The following is a 21,113-nucleotide window of genomic DNA, read 5'->3' as shown; positions in this document are numbered from 1 at the left end:
TGATGTAAAAGAGAAATAAGGTACAGAGGTATTATCCTTTAAAAACTTATTGTAATTTACATAAGCTTTAATGCAAATGAAATCAATATAAATATATAAATGGAAATAGTTTATGTACGTGTTACTTCTAAATGATTAACCGGAACTCGACTAAACTGAAAACAACAATTTTACAAAAGGGGCCTATATTTTATTTTTATTGCCAGTATTTTTATTTCTCACTGTAGGAGTCCTTTAAACAGGAATTGTTAAAAATGGGTAAAGAGAAAGCTGGCTTTCTTACCCCAAAAGCAATAGCTAATCGAATAAAGGCGAAGGGTTTACAGAAATTGCGATGGTATTGTCAGATGTGTCAAAAACAATGCAGAGATGAGGTAAGTCTGATTCTGTAGAAGACTGAAAATTCTTTGTAAAATGTAACTAATTTCTTACGTTTAGTATCATGAAGGATCGAAATATTTTTCTCCCTTTATTTTATACATTAAAGTAATTTTTTTAACTTAAAAATAAAATTGCCTGTATGAGCATGTGTAATGCACATGATGCAGTGTAATATTTTCAAACTTAAGTACAATATTTGGAAACCAGGACAAAAGGATGCACTTTGGTAGGTGACTAGATCTTTAAATAAATAAAACAATGGAAAGAAAAAGAAAATAAATTGACAAATAATATGTTGATGGTGCGACTGATACGGCGGGTGCAGATTTGTATTACTGCATGGATACCTATTCACTTAGACAGCTGTTAGATCCACTGTTCCACACATCTACACAAGACATTTGGAATGTCTAGACTGTGACATCAAATGACATTGTTAGTTAGTTGCATTTCCATATATAACAATGTTTGAAAGGTTAAAATTTTTAACAAAGAACATTTAATCTACTATCCATATGCAATGTCCATTAAATCAGGAGAGTTTATTTTTTGATGAACTTCTGTTGTAACAGTGAGAATGTAAGTAGCATCAGTGCATTTGCATTGCATTGTGGGTCTCAAGACTACTGTGGAAAAAAAAATTCATTTGGATAAATGTGCAAAGTCCAAATTTTTCTCTTCACCCTGGTTTTGCTTTTAGAGCTTACAATGTCGCTGTGCTAGCTATTACCTCGTAAACCCATATTACCTATTTACGAAATGCCTGTATTGGATTACGGTATTCCTAAAACTGTATGCACATTGGAACTGTATGCACAGTAATGTAATAGTGTTTACCTGTACTTTTATCGTGTTTACTCCCTTTTTCTTGCAGAATGGATTTAAGTGTCACATGATGTCAGAGTCTCACCAAAGACAGTTGCTGCTGTTTGCAGAAAATCCTGATCAATATATTGACGACTTCTCAAAGTATGTTTGTAAAATATTTTTCATTAAATGAACATGTTGGTGTGTCAACTCAAATCAAATCATAACTAAAATTTACCTTACCAACTGTCTGAGAGTCAAAATAGGGGCATTTTGAAATATATACTGTTAAGTATAAAAGTATGGAAAAATTAGAAGTGCAATAATTACTCTTTGATGACTTGTTTAAAGCTGAACACCATTTGTAAAAGGGAGAGAATTTATCTTAGTCTACCATAATTCTCTTCATTTGCCGTTATTTCTAAGGCCTCTGTATAACCTGTTCACTTGGTCACACTTCATTGTCATAGGCATTTAAGGTTTTATTTGTGTGGACATACCCTATGTACATTGCCATGATTGTATATATAAGATACCTGGTAGAGACGAACATAACTACTGCATGCTTCTTCCATGACAGGAGTAAAGGTTAGCAAAGAAATATGACATCAGTTGCAAAGGTTAGTGCAGTACAAACAAACACAAATGCAGGAATATGCAATAAAATGAAAGCAAAGGCAAAGTAAGTTATGTGTTTTCCATTAATGCAAAAGGTATATCCCAGTACTGATATATTGGAAATAGGAAAACTAGTATGGAGTATGGCTATTTACAAGTGGTGTTCAGCTTTAGGATGTACATATGCGGCATTTGGCAACAAAATTTTCATGATTGTCACTTCAATGGGTAAAAGAGCCAAAATTCAGTTTTAATTTTATACAAGTGCAGTGCTTGATACTTCTTTCCTGATTCTACAAAAATAATCTCATTGAAATTGATTTTGTTTGAATTGTAGAGAGTTTATGGATGGTTATTTGGAGCTACTGAGGAGAAGGTTTGGTACAAAGCGAGTTCACTGTAACATTGTGTATCAGGAATACATCGCTTTTCGAGAACACATCCACATGAATGCAACACAGTGGGAGTCGCTTACTGAATTTGTTAAATGGCTGGGTAGAGAAGGTAAAAGTCTAATAAGTCAGTTGAAATTATCAGATGTTTAACAATTCCAATACATTGATCATACTGATCGCAGGGGTTTACAATACACATATTGTATTGTTTGGTATGTATCACGATACAGTATGGAGTAATTTTCTACAAATGACCTAGCAAATTGTCATATTCCAAAATGGCAGAAAACAAGTTACATGGATTTAAATCAAGAAGAACACAATCTTGAGACTGTGTCAGAATTCATTTGTAAGCAAAGTTAAGCTTTGTTACAAAAATGGCAAGTTAGCTATACAAAAATATGTAAAGATATCAGTTCTTTCAATTATAGGTGGTTCTATCATGATATATATGTTGTATTGCACGACCATATCATGATACATACATGTATCATGTCTTTCAATAGCTTCCGACACTCAATTTCTATGAAGATTTATGTATCAAGTATGTTATCTTGTTGAAAAGCATAACAAAACAGAGCTAGTATCAACATCATTGATTTTTTTACCCCCATATAATGATAATATTAATTAAATATCAATGCAGGAGGATTTTGAATTCATATAAGGAAAGACATAATTTACATTTAAACATATAAAAACAAAATTTTGACATTATTATTTTAGTATAGAATAAGTTAAAATGCATTTATATATATATTTTGAATAATATCTCTCTGTACAAACCTATCTTAATGAAAATGTTTATGTATGTATGAAACAATGAACGTATTTGCTTGTAAGTTATATTGAGAAAAAGGATATTTAAAGAAAAATAGACTGAATATATGTTTTATCCTGAAGTTAAATGAAATTTTTTTTTTAGGGAAATGTGTTGTGGACAACACAGAGAAAGGCTGGTTCATTCAGTATATTGACCGAGATCCAGAGACAATTAAGAAACAAGAGCAGATAAAAGCCAAGGAGAAAATGGACATGGATGATGAGGAGAGGACTGCCGTATTTATACAGAAACAAATAGAGCGGGCAGCCGAACAGGGAACATCAGCCAAGGAAACAGAGTATACAGAACTAAAGAGAGAAAATGAAGAGGACAAGGGTAAAAGGAAATAAATACAGTCAAATCCTGATATCTGGAACTCGATAGGGTCCAAAAGTGGTTGAGATATCCAATAAAGCAAGATACTTAATATGGTTAAAATACAAAAAAAAAAAAATAAATAAATAAATAAAAAAAACATGGACTTCCATTTCACTTGAACATAATCCATGGTATTCAAGATATCAATGTTTGATATACTAAAGTTCAACTGTTTCAAAGTATTTCAGTATATAAGTTAAATACAGTCAAACTTCATTATCTCGAACTTAACAGGGTCCAGTTAATCTTTGATATATTCAAGGATTTGGGGTGCAAGGTTAAAAAATATGAAGAAATAGTTGTTGAGACTGCCAGTTTTTTGTATTCAAGATATCAGTGTTTGAAATAATGAAATTCAACTGTATATATACATTTTGTATATGTATATGTGTGTAAGGACATCTCTATTGTTGAATGAATTATTTGAACACAGAGTTAAATTTATAAGATTATGTTATAATTTTTTTTTGCACCAATTTTGTATTATGATATCCAGAATAACCAATTTTAAGACAAAGTATTGATAATGATTTATCTAGTGCATGTATTGAATATTTTAGTTGATGTTTTGTAGTATCTCTAAGTTTTTCTGGACTAAAGCCCAAGAAAAAGGAAGAAAATTCAGTATTAAAGTAGGTAAAATGTATTGGTAATAATTTCTTCTTACTTTTCTAATTTCTGTCTCTCTTTCTCTCTCTTGCACAAATACTTGTGTACAATGATGATAATAGGTTCTTCTTCCAGACTCTCTTGCACATTTATTGAACACAGAAATGCAAGGTCTTCTGTTTTCATACAAAATGATAAATGTACACTTGTATGCTAATTTGATTTCCCCCAACAGACCAGACAACCCTCTCAGTTCAAAGAAACCCACAGAACCAGAAAAGCCAAAGAAAAGAGAGAGCCGGTGGGAAAAAGAAGAGCCCAAGAAGGAGGTAAAAAAAGACCCCTTCAAACCTCCCAAGCCTGGAGAGAAACGTAAATCAGCACTGGATGAAATCATGGAGGTTAGTGTGTTTATTAGTTACTTGTCATTTTCTTGTCAATTGTTTTACTGCTTCACTGCACACATTCATGGACTGTGGATGTGTCTTCTTACAGCTCCTTTGGCCTTAATGCATTTATATTTTTATGTATGTGATATTAGCAAAGTAAGCAGATAATTTGAAATATCTTTTCCTTTACTGGATCAGTTTGAAGAGAAAAAGAAAGAAAAAACAAACAGAAAAGATTACTGGCTGACAGAAGGCATTGTTGTGAAGATCATCACTAAGAAGCTGGGGGAGAAGTTCCACAAGAAGAAGGCAGTGGTCAAGGTAAACTAAACCCTGGGGTTCAGGGAAATGTCATTAGTAATCTTGAGGCTGCAGCCTAGACTTGTTTGATGTAATTTAAATTTATAACTTTAAAAATATTTGTTTATAATACGCAAAAGTAGGTACTATGAAGAAAAATTTGACTTTGGTATTGGCATCGTCTATGTAATTAATATTGTTTGTACTTTAGTAGTTACATTTATAGTAAGCCTTTGAATGATTGAGAATTTGATTTCAGTTTCTATCAATTGATACAGCAAACTGTTTGTAGGTTTCATATAATATTCACATTGTTATGTAGAAATTGGTCTTGACATGCATTTCAATATTATTGAAATCAGACCAAAAATGTAGGAATAGCACCTCAATCCTATTGCTTTTATATAATTATGTATTTTATTCAGCAGTAACAAAATATTATGCTGATAGCACAGAAATTACAGTTCCACCACTGATTTATGTACAATGTCATGTGAATGTAACACATACGAATGTCCAGTTTGACAGTAATCCACACTACGACAATCACAATATTGTTATCTGAAGGCTTCAATTTCAGGAGGTCCAAGACCTATACAGAGCTGTGATCGAAACCTTAGACTCAGGGAACAAAGTCAGAGTAGACCAGAATCACTTAGAGACAGTCATCCCAGCTCAAGGTAGAGAGATGCTGGTAGCTTCTACTGCAGACATATACATGTGATAAATGTAGCTTTTCTTCATGCATGAAGTCTTCTATATCATGAGTCCAGAATCTGCTGTAATGTTGACGCATTTCCATAAACTCCTATAACTAACTTAGATAGGGTTAATTACAAAAGGGCAACTTTGAAATTGAAAGGTGTTTAAAAAGCACAGGAATGTTTTTGATAGATCTAAGAAGGAACTCTTCTACAGGTAATAAAAATAAGTAGTCTTTACTTGTTTAAAATGAGAAAAAAAAACATAACAATTATGAATTGATATGTATTGACAGAGGTATTCTGTGCTTAATGTTAAGTTCTAGTCTAATTATAAGGTTAGATGGTCCCAAATTCCATTCATCACTTGCTTAGCTTTCAACTTGATAGACAAAAGGTGCTTTTCCACCCATCTCTTGTCATGTTTTTTTTTTTTTTATTATTTTTTTTTTTTTTTTTATTCTGATGTCAAAGTAAACCAAATAAGTTGCAAGTCATATTTCACTGCATATTTCCATTTTTTGTCAGAAGATATGAACCATCTTCCAAAAAATATCTTCTCTATAAATATAGGTTTTTCTCATCAAACTGCATTCTCTTTAAAATATGATTCAGTATTTTAGACTCTAAGTTCATGTTTACTAACCATAATCAGCAAAGCTGAATTTAACAACTCACCCCACTTTCTGTAATGCAAGCCAGATTTCAAATTTCTGCTTTAGTTTTTAACATATCCAATCAATTGCATGGGATTATGTGACATATAACATTTTTATGGGGGATTCTCAACTCAAGATATGATATCAAAATTAGGACAGAATTCTGTGAAGAAAAATTCTCACACCATTAAATACATGTATCACATTTATGGGGACAAAAGTATTTTTGTTTTGAAAAATAATAGATTAAGTCCTGCACTTATCATCAACAATGGTTAAAGATGATCAATTTGTAAACTGACAAACTGTCTCTCCTTACATGTTTAAGGTAAATTGGTCAAGATTGTGAATGGAGCCTACAGAGGCCATGATGCAGTTTTGGAGGGTATTGATGAGAAGAAGTTCTGTTGTACGGTGTCCATACACTCAGTAAGTAAAACTTGTCCGTAACAAATTTTCATCGCAATTTTCTCAGCAACTACTTCATCGCAGATGCTTTAAATTATAGCACACTGTGTTTAGGCATGCCATATGGTGGGATTCATTTTTGTATGAATCAGATGTCATCTTCCTGTTTATCTGTGTGTCTGTCTGTAACAATTTTCTTTTGCAGTTTTCTCAGCAACTGCTCATCACAGAGAATTAAGCACACTCTTTGTTTAGGCATGCCATATGTTGGGATTAATTAGCTCTTCTGAACCAAAGGCTCAAAGAGCTAATGCTATGGCCATTTGTGCGGGTGTGCATAAACTTTTTAGAATATGGGCCATAACTCAAGAATCTGTTGGCCAATTATTGTCAAATTTGCCACAGGGTATCCTTGGCCCAAGGGCTCCTGTTTTTAGTAAAACTAAGGTTGTGACCCTTAAACAAGGGGAGATAATTAGGTAAATAAAACTAAAAGTACTGGATGCTAAAAAATCTTCTCAAGAACCTCTGGGCAGATTATCACCAAACTTACACAAAAGGATGAGGATATGTTGTAGATTAAAATTTGCATGGGGAATCACCCTGGGGCAAAGGGTGTGGCCTCAAGGTCACTTCAAAGTTGACCAAAATTTTCGTTTTATTAAAATGTTGATATTTTGCTAACTATAAGGACTAATATCATCATATCATGTTGACTCAAAAGTAGTTTTTTTGCTACTTTTTTTGGCTGCTTTTTAAATTTTGTGGCCATTCTTTTTCAAAATGATTTAGAGGCATATTTTGAACAATTTAGGGCCTATGATCATCAAACTTTGTCAATTGATGCATCTTGTGTCATCAGAGTATGTCAAGTAAAAAGAAGGCCACCTTGATCTACTTTTTGAATTTTATGGCTAATCTTTTTCAAAACATTTAAGGTCATTAATTTGAATACTGAGAGGTTTAGAATCATTAAATCTTGTAAGATGATGCATCCTCGGGCCATAAAACAAATTTATTAAAAAGTAGGTCACAATGACCTACTTTTTGAACTTTGCAGGCATTTGATTTCAAAGTGTGTTAGAGGCATATTTTTGACATTTTAAGGCTTATGATCATAAAACTTTGTAAGTTGATGCATCTTGGGTCCTCAAAAAATGTCAACTGGAAAGTAGGTCAACATGGCCTTCTTTTAAAATTTTATGGCTATATTTAAATATTTTTGGTACTGCTTGGCTTAGAATCATCAAACTTTTTCATTGATGTACATGTATCTTGGGTCTCAAAGTAGGTCAACTGAAAAGTAGGTCACCGTGACCTACTTTTCAATGTTAATGGCTATACTAATTGGCTTAGAATCATCAAACTTTGTCAGTTGAGGCATCTTGGGTCTTTGGAGTAAATTGAGTGAAAAGTAGGTCACCATGACTTACTTTTGAAATTATATTGCTTTATATAAATATTTTTAGGTGCTAATTGGCATAGAATCATCAAACTTTGTCAGTTGGTGCGTCATGGTCTTCTGAGTAAGTTGACTAAAAAGGTGGTCACTGTGACCTACTTTTGGAATTTTATGGTTTTATTTAAATATATCAGGTACTAATTGGCTTAGAATCATCAAACTTTGCCAGTTGATGCATCTTGGGTCCTCAGCGTATGTCGACTAAAATGTAGGTCACTCTGACCTACTTTTGGAATATAATGTCTATAATAAATATTTTCGGGTACTAATTTGCTTAGAGTCATCAGACTTTGTTGGTAAATGCATCTTGGGTGCTTGGAGTATGTCAACTGAAAAGTAAGTCACTGTGACCTGATTAAATATTTTTTCAGGTACTAATTGGCTTAGAATCATCAAACTTTGTCAGTTGATGCACCTTGGGTCCTCAATGTATGTCAACTGAAAAGTAGGCCACTCTGACCCACCTTTGAAATTTTATGGTTATAATAAAATATTTTAGGTATTGATTGGGTTATAATCATCAAACTTTGTCAGTTGTTGCATCTTGGGTCCCCGGAGTATTTCAACTGAAAAGTAGGTCAACATGACCTACTTTTAAAATTTTTTGGCTTTTTATAAATATTTCAGGTACTAATTGGCTTAGAATCATCAAACTTTGCCAGTTGATCATCTTGGGTCCTCAGTATATGTCAAATAAAATGTAGGTCACTCTGGCCTACTTTTGGAATATATCAATATTTCAGGTACTATTTGGCTTAGAATCATCAAACTTATATGTAGTTAGTTGATGCATCTTGGGTCCTCAGAGAATGACAACTGATAAGTAGGTGACCATGACCTACTCTCAGGTACTTTTTGGCTTAGAATCATCTTGGGTTCTCAAAATGTTTTATCTAAAATCTAGGTGATGATGACCTACCTTTGGAATTTCAAGGCCTTATTTAAACATACAGGATACTTAGAGGCTTCAAATAGAAGTGATAGGTTGTACAGTTTATCAGAAGAGTGATTCAAGGCCCTTGGGCCTCTTGTTTTTGTACGAATTCAATGTCATCTTCCTGTTTCTTCCTGTCTTGCTTTGGTTCTTATCTTTTGTTACTGTGGACATTGACTTTCTGGATAAACTTTAATGATGATCCAAAAAAAAAACCTTAAATGAAAAAAAAATCATAGTAAATACAATTTTTCTTTAACTGAATTTGTGTATATTCACATGAGAGAGTATATTCACATCAGAGCAGGGTATTACTAGTGAGCATTGGCTCACATACTTCTTGTTTTTACGTGAAGGTGTTGATTTCTAGTTTTCCATCTTGTTTCAGGGTCCTTTAAAAGGGCGTGTTGTGGACAATGTTCAGTATGAAGATATCAGTAAACTCTTTAACCAAACATGAAGCTACATGTGCCCAAAGAGAAAAGATATCTCAAAGACAGAAAAAGTACAACTAAATAGAGACTATATGTGGCTGTTGTGTCAGGGAATTGTTTGATTAAACTGGACTTATGTTTTTAAAAAAAACACAGATATCGGCAGGAGGTGAACATTTGTGTGAAAGCAAGCAATTCTTTGCCTATTCACAAAAAGCAGCAATAAGAAATCATAGGTGTGTTGCATGAAACATGCATGATCTATGTTGTTATGTTGATGCACAGGACTGTGCAAAAAGAGAATAAATTCAATGCAGCTTTCCATTGAAAGACTGAAAAAATAATTTCACATTTGAAGATGTAAATATATTTTTTTAATGAAAGTTCATATTATTATACATGTGTGTATTATACAATGAGAAGATTTTATATTTGAAATTAAAATATTTGTGACCTTGCATGTAATATATGTTTGTTATAATATATAATTATGTAGTGAAACTTTGGAGATGGCAAAGTCCTTGGTACTTATAAATTTACTTTACTACATGTGTATATCCATTGTTCATTATATATATTCATATAATAAATTCGTTAAAGGATACATGATGATTTTGCAATATACATGTGTTCCTTCAAGTAAATGTTTACAGAAGTATAAAATCAAAAACTTACTTTGGATTTATTACTAAAGTTTTCTGATAAATTGGATTTCAAAAATAATTACTTACGAAAAAACAGATCAATATTTTAGATTTTGAGATTTATAATTATAAACCAGAGGCATTGTCTGGACAAAATTTCATGGGAAAATCATTCAGAAAAGCAGCGTAAAGCTCCAGGGTGCACATGGTCTCACCCAAGGAGGACTGATCCTGCAAACAAAGCAAGTAAATAGGACTTCCTTAGGAGGTAACACATCAAACAATGGAAAGCATTAAGCTTTTATCATTTAACTGTAAATGTCTTTAAAATAATCATGTCAGACAACTAATATTACACCAATGGCTTAATTATATTAAATAAAAAAGTGAAAATAATGAAGTGATCGATCTCAGATCTCAGAAAATCTACAAACAGTACAAATCTATGAACGGGACACAAAACACGGACCCCTGGAAAATCCAGAGGTGGGATCAGGTGCCTAGGAGGAGCAATCATCCTGTCGATCGGTCACAAATGTGATATTATATATTTGCAAGAAACCAATTTTGTTAAAGATAGAGTGAAATATATGATTCAAGGTAGCCTGACTCCTCATATCACAGTTTTTGAGAGTTAACATATGCTTCCAATGGAAACGGACATATGGAATTATAATCAAATAGATGAACGATTCTGTGAAATATGCGTCAGAATACAAATGGAAAATAAACATTAGTATATATTTCAATGTAAAATGCTTAATATATTGCAAGAAATCATTGCATAGTTATATCATTATACAAAAACTATCTTTTGTACTTAAGAAAATGCCAAGAGATATTTGTTCGAATTTGGATGTACCTGAGTGAATTAACCTTAGTGTATTTGTTTTATAATGATCATTGTCCCCAAAATTTAGTAGGGGTGTTTTCTTTTTTATTATACTTGTAAGTACTTAAATATAACGACTGGGACATTTAATCTTTAATCAAATATTTATTTTGTGACTCTATAGAAATATTTTATGTACATATATTCACAACAAAAACACAATGTACTCTGAGATTTTTTAAACCCCGGGATGGGCCGAGAATGTTTAATGAGTTCTGCATTTTCTAAGGAAAAATGTTCGTAACGTGTTGACAAACCTACCATAATTAATAGTGATTTGTGCACATGAATAATTATATTTCCGTCCACGGCACATAAAATATTTTGTAAGCATCTAATAATACTGCAATTTGTTTATGGTACCACCGTTGGGGCGAGCACAGTTGTATACCAACAATAACTTTACAAAACTTGGACTTTTAACTTTGATCCGCCTCTTCAAACTTCAGTTCGCACGAGACAGTCTAAGACATATCAGTCACATTTAGAAAGTTTTAGTCTAAGGTACTTTTTTTATTGTTTTCTTTTATATGAGCAAAATAAAAAGGTTTTAATTTTTTTTCTAATTTTGCTTTCAATTTACGAATGTCAGTTCCAAGAAATTAAATGTAATTGCGTAAATGTGTTACTTGTAAGCACAAAACAAATGTGCTGCTTAAGAGTTTTATCACTTGCCATCCCCGCATGAACAAAAGACAGCAACTATATCACTTAATAAATTACTCGAATATTTTTCTATTATCAACTCAACCAGATTTTTAATTGTATTTTTAAAAATAAGAACAAATGACTAAAGTAATTCTTTTCAATAATACATGGTGAAAAAAATTATAGAAGCTAATTTTCAACATGAAATGAACATAATTATTCTTTTCGGAAAATGTAATTTAATAATTCTCCCTCCATTATCAAAAATCAGGTGCCGAGAATGAGGATTAAGTATCCTCTGTAGACTGGTCACGCCGCCCTGAGCTACATCTATCTATCAGACAGACAGAATATTCTCTAGTCAAAAGTGGTATAAAACAAAAGCCTTACAATTGGTATTAAACTTAAAAAACGGACGAAAATCATACTAATGTCCATGATAAAAAAAATTTTGGTATCATTTTTCTGTTCATTGAAAAATGAACAGAACAATCTCTCCGTAGAAATCCCTTTCTTTAGTGATGAAAGTAAAGGAAAGTTGAATTATAGGAAATTTACTTTCAATTGCAAATTGAAATAAGATAATTTGACATAATATGTTCATGTAGATAAGTATTAACTTGTATTCCACATGTAGCATGTATATTGCAAATAATAAATTCAATGTGACATAAAGCATAATATCGTTAAATTGAGATATCTTAATGCATATAAAGCTATGCATACGTATCTTGGAAAGTTAAACTTATTTCTGAAGTTGCTTTTTAAGCTTGGAAAGACTAAAAGCTTGTATCAACAATTTTCAATGAGTGCAAATATAAAACAAGCACCCTTCATACTCAAACATACGAAAAATAACAGGTCATGAAAATTAAACAAAAATCTTAGCATACATAGATGTATACAGATATATTATACTCCAGTAGGTTTTAAAAAAATATTTGCAACTATATATAGATTTCTAGACGAGATAAAATTAAGATTAAAATTAAAACATGAATGTTTTAAAATGCAAGTTTATAGTTTTACATAATATACGACAATATATACATATAACTATAAATGAAAATCCTGAGTTATTTTTCAAAATTATTTTTAAAAACTTATTCATTTGTGATTTTATTTACTTCTTTGATGGTCTCTAACTCTGATAAACAGTTTTGATAACATTTATATATATTTTTATGTGTCCGAAAAAATTTCACCAAAAAAGTTCGAGAACATTGTGAATAACAACATTTAAACATTTAATATCAGGTAACAGACTTTTAGCTTAACTTTATATGTTCATACAAGTGAAATAATTGAATATTGCATGCTTGGATTAATATGAAAATCTGTTCCAAGGCCTATTTAACAATGTTTCAATGTGGAATTTGTTTTCCTCTCAAAGATTTCTCTAAAAGGTTTCTACGATTAGATGGGTTCATGTTCATCAAAATCTGATTATAAGTCTTATCAATTTATTTTTGTTAATTGAATAAGCTAAACGAGAATTCACCTAGGGACATTAAGTGCATTGTTTATGAAAAATTGCGAATCTTTTATAACTTGTAATATTTTTAATATCCCATATATTTGGCATACATTGGAATATAGAGTCATATAAGGATGACAGGACAACCTAATATAAACTTCTTTTTTTCAACCTTTCCAATGCGTATTTTTTTTTTTTAAATTCAATTAAAACTGATATTTAAATAAACTCTGTTTCACTTGTTAAAAACATGTTATGAGTGATTCACTCTATGACAAGAATAATAAATTAAGCACCTCTAAGCAGTTTATATTTTATATTAGAGAGTTTAATAAACATTTAAACCATAATTGTTAGTAACCTTTAAGGGATATTCTGAAAAAAAAAACAAACAAACAAATTTCACAATCAAACATTGTTATTTTGACTTTAGGCCAGGATTAAAAAGATAATATGTACTTTACCATACTTGCCTATAATATTGCCGATATTTCTCGTGTTTAGGCAAAAAAGGACAATCATCATGAGAATAACAATGTATACTGCCGTTCTGGTTTCTCTGGTGTTGATAGTTAAGAGCGAGAAGGTAGGTCATGTAAATCAGTTATATTTCATACGTATTTATATTTTCTAGAAATTAGCAGGGTTTTTTATATTTGAGACAAAATAATTCGTGGGATTCTTGTGTATGAAAGATAAAATGATTACTTATAATGTTATTATTTACGATAAATCGATTTTCTTATCAAACCTTTGTCATGAATTGATACAAAAAATGATATCAAATTATATAATTTGCTTCCTAACACTTTCTATGAAACTAAAAATAAATTTTTATTATTTATTGAATACACATGTGATTTTTTATCGCTAATATACAATTTCAACAAATGTAGAACAAATTGTATTTCAAACAAAAAGGGGTGTATCATTATCATTAATTAAATTCAATCAATGAGCTAAATAATGCAATAAATATTTGGCTATAATGATAAAACAATTGTACATATTTGGGAAATTGTACACCATAATAACAAAGATCAAAATGAAAAATATGCCCAAAACAGAGGTTTATTTTAAATAAAGTTTTTGTTACTTGCAGGTCGCAGAAGTTGAAAAACGTTCATCAGGAAGTAAGTAAATGGAAGATAAGGATAAAGGATATGATGCATCGTACTTCATACAACAAAATCTTCCAAATATGTTAAACCTAATACATAAGTACCGGTAAACGAAATATAAATAAATAAAATCCACAAAAAAGAATTAACTCACGCTTAACTCATTATTTTCAGTGCGCAATCTAAATTCACAACTATTGAGAGTTAACTTAAAAGCAAAAAGACTACAAAGAATTAATGAAGATGGTGTAAAAATTCAGACGTATCGAATGAAAACTATGACTCCAATATTAAATGATAAAGTGACAAAATGACATTTGTTTGAATTTAAGCAATGCGAAGCATTTAAACACCGAGTATATTAATATTTTGCCAAACTATAGTTGCATTATGTAAAAAGTTCAGTCTGAATACAGATTAGTGTAGTTACAGTTGTAGCTGCAGATACAGTGTAGTTAGTTGATTCTGGTAAAGTCTAGTTATAACTCGTTTATTATGTATGTCCCATGTTATGTATGCCAATTTCATTTTACGTTTAATAATACTGGAAACGATTTAGCCCTTTTCGACGTATTACAGTGTTTTACATGTGTAAAAGCATTACACTGAATAGCGAAACAAAAAAATCTATTAATAGAACTGATATCTCATTTCTCCTGTTTTCAGACTGTTATCTGGACAGCCATTCCCGAACTCTGAATGGACAATACACTAGCAGCAACAAGATGACACGTTCATACTGCCAGAAGTTTTGTGCAAAAGGAAATTACATCTACTATGGTGTTGAAGTGAGTGATCTAACTGTATCGTTTGCAATGTCTAACTGGGGGGGGGGGGGGGGGGGGGGGGGTTGCATTACTCTCACAAAGCCTCATTAGAAATCAAACTATATAAACACTATATTTTATTGTTTTCTAATTGTATATATTAAAGAGACGTAATGTTAAGAAAAATTTTTCTCTAAGGATGAAATCTTTTTAGCCTTTTAACAAAATAACAAGATCAAAATACACCTAAAATAGTATATCCTTAACTATGCTTTACTGATAGACATTATTAGATATAAGGTTATAAAGTCATTTAATGTGTATGAGGGGAAATAGCAAATTCATGGTTTTCCTAGCTAAATACTTTGCTGCCGAGGGGGATCATAAATTTACTATTTACCGATTACCTATCCTACATGTATAGCAGTTTTATTATACCGAACAATCTGAAGAGAGTGTATATTTAATAAATATATACTCAGATATTTTTTATATATAAGGACACTCAAATCAACACACTAATTTTTTGCAGACATTTGATTACAATGTGAGAATTGAAAAGGAGACTTGTCGTATGGAAATTGGACCATCAAATTAGCTTAGAATAAAATTAACCATAAATTTGATTAAGGTGAAAGAGATAAGATTTTTATTTCTGAAAACTCTTAAAAGTCTCAAGAAGAATTTATGAAAAAAAAACTAAAAGATTATTTTCTTCTTTTAAGGCTGATTTTATGCAAACCTTTTAAATGATATGCCAAAATCGATCTTTCAATTTATGATTTTTTTAGAAAGATATAGTAACCTCTAGGTGATTTGGGTGAAAAATAAGTCTGAAGGCATTTACTTTTAATCTTCAAAATCTTGTTTTGTATTTGATATTGTGTAAATCTGAAAAAAAACAAAACAAACTATGGGACTATTTGAATGACAACTGCAACCATAATTACCAGGAATATTGGAACCACTTGACTTGAATAATTATGTAAATATTAGTGCCTTACACCATCCTGTAATTACTTTCCTTGATTATCAATGTAATGGTAAATTTTGGAATACACTGAACATTATGTAAAAGCGTTGTTCCTTATCTATCTGCTAATTCAAGTACAAACTAAAATATAATTGAAAAAATTTTTAAAAAAATGCTTCGTTCAGTTTGCGCTATGATTGTGTTTACTAGTTAATGAAAAAAAAAAGAAGACAAATTTTGAGTGCGCCAATTCAAGTTTTCACAGTTTTAAAAATTAACAAAATGATGTTTTGCTTTATATGATAGGCTGGAAATTGGTGTTATTGTGGGAATTACAAGACAAGAGAGGTCATGAAGCAGTCATCTGCCTGTAACCACAAATGTACTGGAGATAGTAACCAGAAATGTGGAGGAGCTTGGGCAATTAACATCTTCGCCAATCCAGAATACAAGGTTGTATATGTAAAGAAGGTTTACGGAAATTCCCATGCCAACGCAGGATACATACATATTTAAAGTAAACAAATATTCACCTTTAAGTTTGTACTACAAAATAACTTAATAATGTGTTTGTGTGAAAGTTAAAATCAATTGGTCAATAATATATAATTTTCGGGACATTATTCCAATAATCAGCATTTTTATGCCCCCGTATCGAAGATTCGGGAGTATATAGTTTTTGCCCTGTCCGTCCGTCTGTCTGTTTATCTGTTTGTCCGCAAAAACTTTAACATTGCCCATAACTTTTGATTGGTTGGAGCTATGGCTTTTATATCTCACATGTGTATTCCTTGTGACAAGACCTTTCTTTGGGTACCACCATATTTGACCTTTTGACCTTGACCTTGGAGTTTGACCCAGTTTTGCAATTTTTTTCCCAACTTTAACCTTGGCCATAACTTTTGAACAATTGGTGCTAGGGCTTTCATATTTCACACGTGTAATCCTTGTGAAAAGTCCTTTCTTTGGATAGCAACAACTTTGACCCTTTGACCTTGACCTTGGAGTTTGACCTTCTTTTGAAAAACTTTAACATTGGTCTTAACCTTTGAACGGCTGGTTTTAGGGCTTTCATATTTCACATATGTAATCCTTGTGACAAAACCTTTCTTTGGATACCAACAAATTTGACCCTTTGACACCTTGACCTTGGAGTTTGACCTACTTTTGAAAAACTTTAACATTGGCCATAACTTTTGAACGACTGGTGCTATGGCTTTCATCTTTCACATATGTAATTCTTGTGACAAGACCTTCCTTTGAATACCAACAACTTTGACCCTTTGACCTTGACCTTGGAGTTTGACCTACTTTTGGAAAAAATTAACTTTGGCCATAACTTTTGAACCGTTCGTGCTAGGGCTTTCATTCTTCACATATATAATTCTTTTGACAAGACCTTCCTTTTGATACCAACGACTTTGACCCTCTGACTTTGACCTTGGACTTTGACCTACTTTTGGAAACTTTAACCATGGACACAACTTTTGAAAAGTTGTTGCTAGGGCTTTCATATTTAAAATGTTTTTCCTTTGTGATAAGACCTTCCTTTGGATACCAACAATTGTAATCCATTGACCTTGACCTTGGAGTTTGACCTACTTTTGAAAAACTTTAAACTTGGTCATAACTTTTGAACGATTTTTTTTCTTCAGCTTTCATATTTCACCTGCATATTTCTTGTGAGAAGGCCTTTCCTTAGGCACCATTTATTTTGACCATTTGACCTCGACCTTGATGTTTGAGTTACTTTTGAAAAACTTTAACCTTTTCCACATCTATTCAACGGTTGCTGCTAGGGCTTTCATATTTCACAGGCATATTCCTCGAGACAAGACCTTACTTTGGGTACCAACATATTTGATATGCATTTGAGAAAGTTCAACCTTTGCTATAAGTTGCCATCAGTGTTTCACAAACACATCTTGTTTTTTTTTAATTTTGGCAAAAAAAGGCAACATTCACTTTTCAATCATATTGTGAACATTTAAGATTCTTAAAATGTAATATTTTATACTTTCAAATCAGAAGTACACAGTCCTGTAGTATTACTTATCAAGAACTGTTTATCTGTCCATTAATTCGTTGATTTAAATATGGGACTACCTTAAAACTGTAAAATCACATATATTCAAGGGGTGATTTTTGTTGTTTGAAGAAAAACTATGATTTTGTGGGGATTTCTTTCGGTTGCTGAACAATAGTTGTGTAGTTATACATATGACATTTTACATTTCGCATTGGGCATAAATTCCTGGGTCTATTTATAACTTGAAAACAACAAAAAATTAACTCTCATGGATATTAATGATTTCAAAGTATTTCAATAGTAGTTTTCCAGTTAATAGATGTCACATAGGCAAAGATACCACACAATGGTCAATCTCAAACATCCTATCGGCCAAAAAAAAAAAAAAAACATCAGGAAACATCAAAGATGGGATGAAATGTCTTAGAGGAGAAAACATTTAATGTCAAACAGTCCAACTTTTCATTTGTCTTCTATTGATAGACAAAATTTATATTATAGAATATTGGAAAATGGCTTTCAATGCTCTGGCACCTTCAATCATTATTTTACCCCACTGCTTCAGTTTGCGAACAAGTTGCTGATATTAACTTTTTTATTTGAAGGCTTTTTTGAGTTGCTGAGTTTTGCATTCTTGTATGACATTTTAATTTGTAATAAATTGTGCCATCGGATTAGACAGGTTTCACTGTATTTTATCAATGAGTAACTTCAGATCCTTTTAATATAAATTTTAGAGCATTGTTTTTAGAATCTAAATAATTTTAAGCAAAATACGAGTAATATTGTAGATGATATCAATAATTCTGAAAATTTCCTTTTCCTTTTTTCTTTAAAAAGAATATTTATTTATATGATGTCAACAAGCTAGGTCTTTAACTTATGGTGAGCTACATTTAAAGAAAGTTGAAGGTGTTAGGTTTTGATGCTTTTGATTTACATTTTTTTTTCTTTACAAATTTTCTACATATTCTTTGGGTATTTTGAGAGTCCACACTTTATTTAACCAGTTCTTTAATATGTCGAAGCACAGTATTTCGGAAGGTGTTTACGGACTGAAGTATTTTTTTTTCTGGGGAATAAATAAGCTGACTTGGTAGAACGTTTTACTGGATACTAGCAAAACCCTTTTCATAATAAAAGGAAAGATATGCACCATCAATGTCTCTGGTTTCAGAGGACAAGACGTAATTATACATGACTAACGTGTAATGTTTCAAGATAACAAGGCTTCATTTGAAAATTAGTACACTTCTCTTTGAAAGATTTGACATCTTTAAATGAAACTTATTCAGGTTTTCTATTTTATCACCTCAATAAGGCACTGAGAAAAAATAAATGCATTTTTTTTTTCATTTTCACTTTTTTTTCTTTTTCAGACCCCAGATAAATGGACAGAAGGTAGCAATGGAGGTAAGTCGAATGAATAATATATAAGTCGAAATCTCGAATCGCTTGGGGTCGACAAATTAGCACATTAATATTGATCTCTGAGGTCAAAATAGCAAGACATGAAAAAAAAAAAACGATTTCAATAATTTTATCAGTAAATGGCATCAAATAAGCATCAATTTCAATAACACAGTTTCTCTGGTGTTTTAATATTTGGATCTCGGAAATCAAATTCTAGAAAAAATATTCCCGTATGTTTTTTTTTTTTTTTTTAAATTTAAAAGAATACAAGTCAAAATAAAACTTGGAGGAGAGATTTTATTGTTTAATGGACTTAAAAATGTTGAAAGTCATTTGTTTTTATTTCTATTTCTTATAATGTTTTTAAACAATTTTGGCCTTATTTCCTTCATATGTTTTTATTAACACAAACGTTTTCTTAAAAAGCTTTATCAATTTCAACCAGACTGTACCATTTACATTATACTTTCGAAATTTAGGGTCCCTTTTGTTGTATTTCTTTTAAATTTTTCTCCTTGGAGTGCTTAGATATTGTATTGGTATTTATTTTAGCAGAATTAGTCACAAGATGGTATATTGCCCTTTTGTTTTAGATAATATTTTAAAATGAATGCTTAGAACAATTTGATATTATTTTGGTTTTACAATTTTTTGTGTTATGTGAGGCCTATATATTGCGTAACTTAGCAATAACATTTAAATATATTTAACAGAATACTTAGGATGTTTCCAAGACCAGGCTAGCAGAACTTTTACTGGACTTCACTACAGAAGCAATAGCATGACAATTGAGCGCTGCAAATCTTATTGCCAGAGCTACTCAATGTATGGTCTTGAGGTAGATAATAGTCGATATATTTCAATTTATGTGCATGATGTCTATAAATGTACTCTATTTAGCTTTTACGCTTTTTGACGGAAATTGATTTTTGAAAAAAAATAGTGTAAATTTGATGTAGCCCCTTTCTTAATGTTCTTTTATGCATATGTGCCAGACATCTGGTGTTGTAATTGAATTAGCGGAAGTTGCTTTCCGCCAAAGGCTCTAAAGAAAGACACAACCAAATGTAATACGCTTACAAAAGATAGCAAACGGAGATGGTAGCTTAAACGTCTTATATAATATCTGTTTGAAACAAATTAGGCCACCACAGGATGTTGGTGCGGACACTACTTCAAAACAAGAGTTCCAAAACCGGATTCAGATTGTAACATGAAGTGTAGAGGAAATTCTGCTCAGACTTGTGGAGGAGCCTGGAGAATGAGTGTTTACAAAAACCCAAACTACCAGGTGGGTTAAAAAACATAATATTACGATAACATTTAAGATGAAAAATAAATTACCTTGTTGTGTGCTGAAAGCTTTGGTATTTATATTATCGTTAAACAAATGTATGGTGTCAAAAGATAAAGGAATTAATGAATTTTTAAGCCACAACGTTGACCGTCTTTAATTGTTTAGAACAATATATATATATATATATATATATATATATATATATATATATATATATATATATATATATATATATATAGTTGGTGATTAATGATGTGTCTTGACAATAATTGGGTCTTGAACAACATGGCTTGTGTTAAACAATTGTAGAAGTCTTAAATATGATTTCGAAAAAAAAAAATAATGATCATAATAAAAGAAGTCTTGTCGAAAAAAAATCATTACTTCATGCTAAAACAATGATGTATCATCTTACAATTTTTATATGGTACGTGTTTTTCTGAAACATACTTGGATTTTTTTTTCTTTTTTATAGCCAAGCTGTTGAGAAAAGATGCAGCCAGTGTCAAAGGAACAGACGTCGGACTAATTATAAAGCAATAATTATTAATCAG

General features: G+C 31.3%; 2 protein-coding genes across 3 annotated transcripts; both read left to right on the top strand.

Moving 5' to 3' along the window:
• Positions 1-215: 215 nt before the first annotated feature.
• On the top strand, positions 216-9,730 carry LOC133194605 (DNA/RNA-binding protein KIN17-like). 2 transcript variants are annotated; one of them, XM_061330534.1, is made up of 10 exons: positions 216-374; positions 1,256-1,350; positions 2,144-2,310; positions 3,127-3,360; positions 3,977-4,034; positions 4,265-4,412; positions 4,599-4,721; positions 5,281-5,380; positions 6,389-6,489; positions 9,253-9,730. In XM_061330534.1, the coding sequence occupies exons 1-10, from the start codon at positions 255-257 to the stop codon at positions 9,322-9,324; spliced, it is 1,218 nt and encodes a 405-aa protein (XP_061186518.1). In that variant the 5' UTR covers positions 216-254; the 3' UTR covers positions 9,325-9,730. The 2 variants fall into 2 exon arrangements, with proteins under 2 accessions (XP_061186518.1, XP_061186517.1); XM_061330533.1 differs by having other exon boundaries at positions 218-374; positions 4,247-4,412; positions 9,253-9,728.
• Positions 9,731-14,746: 5,016 nt separating this feature from the next.
• Positions 14,747-21,113, top strand: LOC133194604 (uncharacterized). The gene is made up of 6 exons (XM_061330532.1): positions 14,747-14,868; positions 16,127-16,273; positions 19,229-19,262; positions 19,976-20,100; positions 20,407-20,553; positions 21,035-21,113. Exons 1-6 carry the CDS (start codon positions 14,806-14,808, stop codon positions 21,044-21,046), a joined length of 528 nt encoding a protein of 175 aa, XP_061186516.1. The 5' UTR covers positions 14,747-14,805; the 3' UTR covers positions 21,047-21,113.

The sequence above is a fragment of the Saccostrea echinata genome, unplaced genomic scaffold (assembly GCF_033153115.1).
Source record: "Saccostrea echinata isolate AGI-Se365-2 ecotype Australia unplaced genomic scaffold, CSIRO_AGI_Sech_v1 ptg000029l, whole genome shotgun sequence".
NCBI lineage: Eukaryota > Metazoa > Mollusca > Bivalvia > Ostreida > Ostreidae > Saccostrea > Saccostrea echinata.
Note: the sequence above shows the minus strand (reverse complement) of the source record. Positions and strands in the feature narration are given on the sequence as shown.